Below are 9357 nucleotides of genomic sequence, written 5' to 3'. Positions count from 1 at the left end.
TCAAACATAAATAACAAATAATTTGTGTTAACTTTAAAACCAACAGTTCAAATGAATTAAATATACTACATCAACACTGGCAAAAAGAGTCGTTTTATCAAATGCAGTATTTAAAAACTGTCATTGGCCTGATATGAGACTATTTTGCTATATTCATAAAAAAACTAACAGTGTTCAGTAAGTTTTGTATGATTTTTAGTAAAAATATATTAATATTTCTATGACCATTTGTGTATAAGAAGGAAAATTTGTCAATGCATCAAAAGTGTTCTCCTTCAGCAATAGTTTTGTTCAAAGTCAAAGCAGCAAAATTTAAAAATAAAAAAGCCTAAAGCAAAGCAAATAAGTTAACTAAACTGTGGAACAAACTATAGATCTGACGCAAAAAATTTCTATGAATTTAATTTATTACAAAATTAATGATAAACATGGATTTATATGAATTCAAATATTTTATAAAATAAGAAACAAAGGTTTCTACGCGCGTAAACCTCAAAAAAATTACCAAAAATTGTTTTCTGATGATGCTAATGAAAATTAAAAAGCTATTGTTACCTTTGTTTATTACTAGCTTCAATTTATTTATGGGAATCCGTTAAAATTATTTAATTATTTATTATCTAATATCAGCATTTTTGTATTAAAAAATAATGGAGTTTTAAGGTATTGAAATAAAAATCAAGAATTATACAAGCTGTTGTGTTGAATTTATATTATTGGTTAACTTAACAAAATGATTGCTGAAAGGTTATATGGTCCTACATAAACGGTTGTCAGCATATATAACCAGAACAGCATGGTCATGGTAATCTTGCATACAAAAAAAGGATATTAAAGATTTTTCTATAAATATAGGATTTATTTTCATCAAGTGGTATGAACATAGATATTTCATAAGTGGCTACTGCCACTCGTGAAAAAATATCATAATTTTCATATCACAAAATGTAAATAAACCTTTTTTTTTTAGAAAAAAAAATTATTTTCTGTTTTATATCATATACTTTTCACTTTTTTTTGACCTTGCAATTCTTAATACTTCTACTTAATTTTGCGTATTGGTTTAAAAATTAGGAAGAAATTAGTCTGGCAAAACACCAGTGAAAATACAGTAAATATGTTTCAGTAAAGTAAAAGGTGTAAATACGGAAAATAAAAATACGCACTTTATTTCGTAAATGTTTTTCAATATTTCATTTATAAATAACTGTATATAATAAATGATTATATACAGCCATATAACTTGTCAAAAATGTTATAACAAATGAATTATATATATTTCTGTACTTGTAAAAAATGAAATAAATTCATAAATGGACAGCAGCTGCCATATATACTTTATATAAACATCACTATTATCAAATGAGAAGCGATGTTACAAACATGCAGCACTGTTACTCTTAATGCTAGCTTTTGGTTATATAATTATGTTAAATAATGAAAAGCAATGCGTAACAACTACTGCAATAAACAAATAATAACAAGCTACAAGTTAGTTTTGTGTCTTACAATCTAAAGATTATTTCATAAGCCACAAGGCTAAAATTTTACAAATAAATTTAACTGAGGATGTAACTTATAGACTAAGTATTGAGGGTGTTAATTTCAGAATCAGTATTTAAGTATTGTATAAGTGTCTAGAATTCCCAGTCCTCATCAAAATGTAGGTCTTCCATTTCTTCTGCCAAGTCTTCTACTGCTGAATCATCTACAAATATATAACATTTTAAAATATATTAAACATGCCAGTATACTACTAATTATATAGATTTTTGACTGGTTATACAACCCTAGATAAACAGTTGTTAGGAAATATAACCCGAGCCACAAGGCAAGGGTTATATTGCAAACTGACACTTATGTATGGTCATATAACCAACCTGTCTGGAATATTTATAACCAATTTATAATACAGCAAACTTTCTTTTTTAGAGAGAAAAGTGAGATTTCTTCATAAATTGACATCAGCCGTGTATATAAAACTATACAAACATCACAATTATGCAATGAAAAGGCTCTCTAAAATTATATACAGCTACATGAGAGATATAGAATTAATATCAGTTAGATAAAAGGAATGCCACTGAGGTAAAAAACTAGAAATGTGTCCATTGGACACGGATGCCCCCACACGCCACTGTTCTGTCAATCTTATGATTCTAGGTCAAATATTTTTTAGACTACATGTGCCACAAGTTGAAAACTAAAAATCAACAAAGGGCCATAATTCTGTTAAATTTGGTCGCGGCAAAAAATCCTTCCTTTACTACCATCTACACATTAAGGTTGTTCATCCCTGGAAGTTTAAGCAAAATCTGCCATCCGGTTTAAGAGGAATTGCGTTCACAAAATTTCTACATAGTATATAGTGAAAAAATCAACAAAGGGCCATAATTCTGTTAAATTTGGTCGCAGCAAAAATTCCTTCCTTTCCTTCCTTTACTACCATCTACACATTAAGGTTGTTCATCCCTGGAAGTTTAAGCAAAATCTGCCATCCGGTTTAAGAGGAGTTGCGTTCACAAGATTTCGGGACGTACGGATGGACAGACGTATGGAGGGACGGACGTTCTCACAGGACAGTAATTATGTGGCTACTCTATTGTTCTCTCTATTGTTCTTTTTAGCCACACAAAAGAAAATAGCCACATAAAAGCATTACGGAATGAATGACATCAAAGAGAAAGAACAGTTACCTATTGTCCCTCTAGCCACATAATTACTCTCCTGTGAGTGCGGAAAGACAGACGGACAGACAGACAGACGGACGGACAAGTGCAACGCTATATGCACCCACTTTGTGGGGGCATAAGAAGCCTAAAAACCTTAAATTTGAAATTCAAGCAATGATCAAGTGTTGCACTTAAACTGGAACAATCTGCAAAACATAAGAATTAAATTGAAAATCAAAGGGCTGCATGCTCTGTGATATTTTCTGATCTTTCCTGTATAAGTTTATTTTTATATACTATAGTTCACCTTACGCAGCGACTGCGTTTAGATTTTTTTTTTAGATTGATACATATGGAATTTGCATGCCTAGAGTTGCATCAAAAAATCATTTTTCATTTTTTATGACAGCCTCACTTTATCCTTGCATATCGTGGCTACTTCTTAAAAAAGACACTAAAAAAAGGTTGCCTCGACTAGGATTTGAACCTTAGTCCTCTCACACCCTAAACGAGCTCACTACCTCTGCACCACGATGAAGTAATACGTATGTAGCTTGAATGAAAACACATACATTGTAATTAAAAATTGAGAATTTCCATTTCGTGTTTGTAATCCTTATTAATTTCGAGGTATTATGTTGACGATAAACCTATTGTTAAACATTGATGAAAATAATTTAGCTGAAATCTTCTCGCAAAAACAGTCCGACATGTATATATTCCACTACTCGACAGTCAGATTTATTTGTGTACTACGCTCTGGAGTATTCGGTAATCGACATAGCTAAAAATAGCATTTTCATTGATTAAGCTTTACGGAAATAGTCGAACATTTTTTATTGGGTAAAAAAGATATTCATCCGCGAAATTTGTGATTGTAACCTCATATTTCTATTGACTAATCTAAACTTTGAATGCACTGTAATTCGTTAAATGCCTGCATTAAAAATTATTCTTTCTTTTAAATTGCTGGTTTTTAAGCAGTTTTGAGTAAGAACTACTTTGCGTTGTTAGGTCTGTGAGGAAATTTTGTGTTAGACCGTGGATGTTAGCTTTGTATTTACTGATCTTGCGATCAGAAGATACAATTAATTTTTGCTTGGATTTTTGTCCAGTTTGGAAGAAAAGCTTTGCAACATTTCATTTTCTGGTTGTGTTGCACCATAAAAATATTTATTCTATGAAATCAGATTGAGAGAATAATCTGAAATTTTGTAAACAATATATTATTCCATACCAAAATCAAATGATTAACTAGTCTCGAAAAAATATTTTAAGTCCCTTTATGTCAGTGGAGTCCCTTTAATGTCACATGATGATAATGTGCCATCTAATATAACAACATTGATTTATTTATAAATATTCCTTCCTTCCTTTTCTTCCCCTTCCTTCCTTCCTTCCATCCTTACATACATCCATTTTTCTTTCTTTCTTTCTTTCCTTCATTCTTTCTTTCATTTTCCTTATTTTCTTTCTTTCTTCCACTCTTTCTTTCTTTCTCTCTTCCTTTCATCCATCTATCCATCCATCCATCATACAATCACTCCATTCAAAAATTCACTCCATTCAGAAAAAAACAAATGAATAAAAAAACCTCCAATGTTCATTTTTCAATTATTTTACATTTGATACAGCTGTCAAATGTGTTACACAGATGGTTTATTGTTCTACTTAAATGCCTGTATGAGTAAAAAAAAAATAATGATACATTAAATTTTCCCCTATATGATTGCAATATCACTGTATTAAACACACACATTTAATTTGGCATTTTGATTTATGGTAGGTAATAAAAATAAAGGATTTGGGTAAATCAAATTTTACCTTTTGGTAGTTTGGAAACATCAAGAAGTGGTGTAACCGGATGAAGCAATGACGGTAACACAGATGTACACCTTTTTCTCAGATTCTTTAGGAATGGATGATTTAGTAGAATGGTTGCTGTAGGCCTGAAATAGTAAAACTAGAAATGTGTCCATAGGACACGGGTGCCCCCACCGCGCCACTGTTCTGTCAATCTTTTTACAAAGTCAAGGGAAATAACTCTACAAATACTGGAAAAATCCACAAGCGAAACCCCAGATGCAAATCTAAAATATGCTGGGCAACCTGCCCATAAGGTTTAATGACTATGTCAAATCCTTTTTGAGAAGCTTGCGACTTAAGTTGAAAATTACAAAAATTTTCTAAGTGAAGGGCAATAACTCTAAAAATACTAAATAAATCCAGACGAAAATACCTGGTACACAACTGCACATGCTGATCAATATTCCTGTAAAGTTACATGACTCTAGGTCAAATACTTTTTGAGTTACGTGCGACACATGTTGAAAATTGCCAAATTTTACTAATTTTACTAAGTCAAGGGCAATAACTCTGAAAATACTAAAAATATCCAGACGAAAATACCCAGGTGCACAACTACACATGCTGATCAACATTCCTGTAAAGTTTCATGACTCTAGGTCAAATACTTTTTGAGTTACGTGCGACACAAGTTGAAAATTGCAAAATTTTACTAAGTCAAGGGCAATAACTCTAAAAATACTAAAAATATCCACACGAAAATACCCAGGTGCACAACTACACATGCTGATCAACATTCCTGTAAAGTTTCATGACTCTAGGTCAAATACTTTTTGAGTTATGTGCGACACAAGTTGAAAATTGCAAAATTTTACTAAGTCAAGGGCAATAACTCTGAAAATACTAAAAATATCCAGACGAAAATACCCAGGTGCACAACTACACATGCTGATCAACATTCCTGTAAAGTTTCATGACTCTAGGTCAAATACTTTTTGAGTTACGTGCGACACAAGTTGAAAATTGCAAAATTTTACTAAGGCAAGGGCAATAACTCTGAAAATACTAAAAATATCCAGACGAAAATACCCAGGTGCACAACTACACATGCTGATCAACATTCCTGTAAAGTTTCATGACTCTAGGTCAAATACTTTTTGAGTTACGTGTGACACAAAAGTGAACGGACGGACGGACGGAAGGACGGACGGACAAGGGTAAATCTAAATGCCCGCCACTAACGTGGGGGCACAATAAGTAAATATAAGACTGGCTTTTGAATCTACAACTATTTGAAAATTTGAGTAAAACAATACTAGTACACAACAAAACTGTATAATCTATGGAACATTACTGATTTCTCAAAGCTTGATGTAAATATGTTAAAGCTGCATGCCTCCAGATGAGCCAAAATATTTCACGAAAACCAAATTTCAAAAAAATGTACTAAGATTTTAGGAAAAGTAAAATGATTCAAGATTCCAGTAATAATGTACATATTATTTGCAATTAATAACTGATTTTGCAGCATATTTCTACTGCGTTTGTCATACAGAAATGACTGTTTTTTTTTGCATATTTTGTCTTCTTTTAGGTAATTTACATGGGCTGTAAGTGCTGTTTACAATGTGAAAATTACTTTCTTTGCCCACTTCACTGTATTGTTTGGGTTTTTTTAAATAATTTTTTTTTAATATACAGTAAAGACTGTTTACAGTGACCTTCGATGGGAGAAAAGAAAAAAGGTCATTATAGACAGGGAGTCACTGTGGACAGTCTCTACATAATTCGGATATATGAACATATCATACCAATATTTTGTTGAAAAGCAGGATAGTACCATACTAAGGGTTTAATTATATTTTTATTGATATTAAATATATCAAATATCATTTATAAAAAACAAGAGAGTATTAAAATTGCATGTATAATTGGTTAAGATTATAAACTACACCATAACATTAGTATTCAAAAGTTACATATTCATTAAAATGTAATTTATATTGATAAATCTGTTTTGAAAAAAAATGTTTTATTTCAATTTTCAATCAGCCTGTTTACTTTACGGAGTTCAATGTATTAATAAAACATTTGATACAAATCTGCACATAATTTCTAGAGATAAGTGCTCCGAAAAAAATAACAATCGAGGTTTCAAACATAACCACACCTTTAAGACGTTTGGCATTGTTTATCTTTACTCGCCAAAACACCGCAGCAATTATTTATATGCAGGTGTCTTTAATCATTTTATCGGCGAAAATTGATTGAATCTGTCGCCATTTTGTGTAATTGTCAACAAACAGCCACAGTGTATAAGCGTGTCGCCGATTGGTCAATGCAAACTGCCGTAGATACAACGCGCGTTCTGATTCGTCAATCGCATGAATACGTAATGAGAAAGATAAACATAGTGAACTCTTGACTTGCGGCGTGTATTGAACTGTGTTGATGTTGACACGCGTTCTTAATTAGCGGATTAACGGTAATTGGTTGTAATTGACAGGTAAACAAATTATTAACAGACCTAGCGGCGTAAATAAGTATGACGGAAAATTATAAAAATCGGGCGACTTCAAAATCTCTTTGAACTTGAAGCAAAGTCGCTGATCCGAAGGCGACTTCTTCGCCAAAGTCGTTACCTAGTTCAAGCCTTGCTCCCCTTGCTAAAGTCGCTGTTCACGGCTCAAATACCGTAACGGGTGACTAAATCATGGTCGTTGTACGGATTAGACAGGGAGTCGCTACAAACAGACCATTTATATAGTAAATACTGTTCGGCGCACCTAACTATGGTCACTAAAGACAGAACGTCGCTATATACAGGGGGTCGCTAAGACAGTCTTTACTGTATAAATAAACATTTAATTCATAAATATCTACCTTCTGTCCGGATCTCGTTCTAGACACAGTTCTACAAACTGGTGAAAGTTCTGGGTGAATGTTCTATTATAGGCATAACCTAGGGCACTGTTCTTCTGGATGGAGCCTGACACGTTATCTATACCAGAATCCTCTGGAACATCTGTGTGTATGAAATATATATATATATGAGCCGCATCATGACAAAACCAACGTAATGCGTTTGCAACCAGCATGGATCCATGCTGTTAGCTTACAAACCCTATAACAAGTAGAAGATCAGATAGCGAACAGCATGGACCCTGATCTGGTCTGGATCCATGCTGGTTGCAAACCCACTATGTTGGTTTTGTCTTGACGCTGCTCATATTATATTCTTACACAAAATTATCAACCTGGATATTTTAGCATTTGCACAGATACTAGTTACCATACATCACCTAGATGTAAGATAAGCTATGTGCTTTGAATGACCTTGTTCTGCTGCCGTTATGAAATAAATCTACATCAATGAGCTACTATAAGGAAATAGTGTTCAATAAAAAACTAAATAAAAATATGTCTTTGTTATATTTTTTAGAACTTCAATCAATTAATATCTTGTGGTGAACTTTGGGTTCTGGTGACCTAGGTATGTTTATTAAAGCTGCACATAAAAGCCATTATCAACTTTTAAGGGTTTTTTTTCTACAGTAAAGCTAGCTGAACATTTCATACCAGAGTTTGTGACATTTTCATCGGCTGTGAGATCTGCAATTGTTGTACAATCGGCTAACACCGGTTTTGTTCCATTTAATTTTTCTAGTAACATCTGAAAATAATTAAGATCCATAAAGTATGTAGAACCTGCTATGCATGTATAGTATATTTACATCCTCGGTAACCCAGGCTATTTACCATATACCAGTGTGTGTATGTAGTATATATGAAATGAGTAACGTGGATTCAGACAATGGTATATTAATGTATGGCTAACCTTACACTGATAGACGTAGTCTGCCCAGTTAGCTCAAAAGGGAGATAATCAGATTTTTTATCGACGGTAGCTGGTTCAATCCTCGGCGAGGGCAAAATTTCTGCGTGAAAAATGATCTTGACATTAAGTCTAAAGGATATTTGTCTTTTACTGCTGATTCAGATGTCATGTGTGATTAATAGTCTAGTAGAAGGACACTTGCAGAGATATTCATTATTACTAATAATACTGATTGGTTATCCAGGATAGCTGTGTTTAGGTGGACAGATCCCCAAGATATTAAAATTGACTTTAAAACCAAATTGAATAAACAAACATACACTTTGGAGAATGAAAAAATTATACATTTTTTTTTCTCTAGACTCAATTTAAAAGAACGGTAGTCATAAAGTCACATACAAATTTCTTCATCTTCTGATACTAAGTAATAGGCCTATAAATTTGTGTACAGTGTTACAATAGTGGGATCATTTGTACAACAATATTTTATCACTGGTATAACAATAGTGTAAGTTGAAACAAATTTGGCATTTATTGATGTTTAAAACAAGTACTGGTACAAGCTTAGTTAAATGAGCTATTTGACATGAGATGACTAAAAAATAATCAAATAATTTCATAAGTGCACCACCTAAATCAATTTCTTTTACCCTTAACCAGCCAAATAACTTAAATGAACTTGTCCAGTTTTAAATCTACACAAAACCACACATTATTTAATTATTTTCACGGAAAATTTCAAAATATGTACTGACTGAATAGTAAGCAGTGACGACCATGATCAGCCGGCTGACCTTGTTCTGCACTGGATACATGGGTGAAATCAGTTGCCATCAGCCGGTTAATGGTTATAATCTGTCACAACATTCAACTTACCTGTGTGGCGGGCATATCAGTAAATGGAGCATAACCATTGGCCAGTTCACAAGCTGTTATACCAAGACTATAGATGTCTGACTTTGTATCATAACCACTCAAATTCTGAAATGGTGAAATACATTCATGTATAAACACCACTCAACTGCAAAAATTAATCATGTG

General features: G+C 32.8%; 1 protein-coding gene across 1 annotated transcript in view; it reads right to left on the bottom strand.

Moving 5' to 3' along the window:
- Positions 1–647: 647 nt before the first annotated feature.
- The window catches only part of LOC132731953 (STE20-related kinase adapter protein alpha-like), a 33434-nt gene continuing 24724 nt past the window's right edge, over positions 648–9357 (bottom strand). The window contains exons 9-13 of the mRNA XM_060718259.1: positions 9193–9297; positions 8058–8151; positions 7362–7503; positions 4497–4621; positions 648–1708 (exon numbers count right to left, since the gene is read on the bottom strand). Coding sequence (XP_060574242.1) covers positions 1638–1708; positions 4497–4621; positions 7362–7503; positions 8058–8151; positions 9193–9297 — 537 coding nt within the window. The 3' untranslated portion in view covers positions 648–1637. The remainder of the gene's footprint in view (positions 1709–4496; positions 4622–7361; positions 7504–8057; positions 8152–9192; positions 9298–9357) is intronic.

This window comes from Ruditapes philippinarum, unplaced genomic scaffold, assembly GCF_026571515.1.
Source record: "Ruditapes philippinarum isolate M1 unplaced genomic scaffold, ASM2657151v2 ctg8514_1_1_1_1, whole genome shotgun sequence".
NCBI classification, from domain to species: Eukaryota; Metazoa; Mollusca; class Bivalvia; order Venerida; family Veneridae; genus Ruditapes; species Ruditapes philippinarum.
This window is presented reverse-complemented; position numbering and strand designations above follow the sequence as displayed.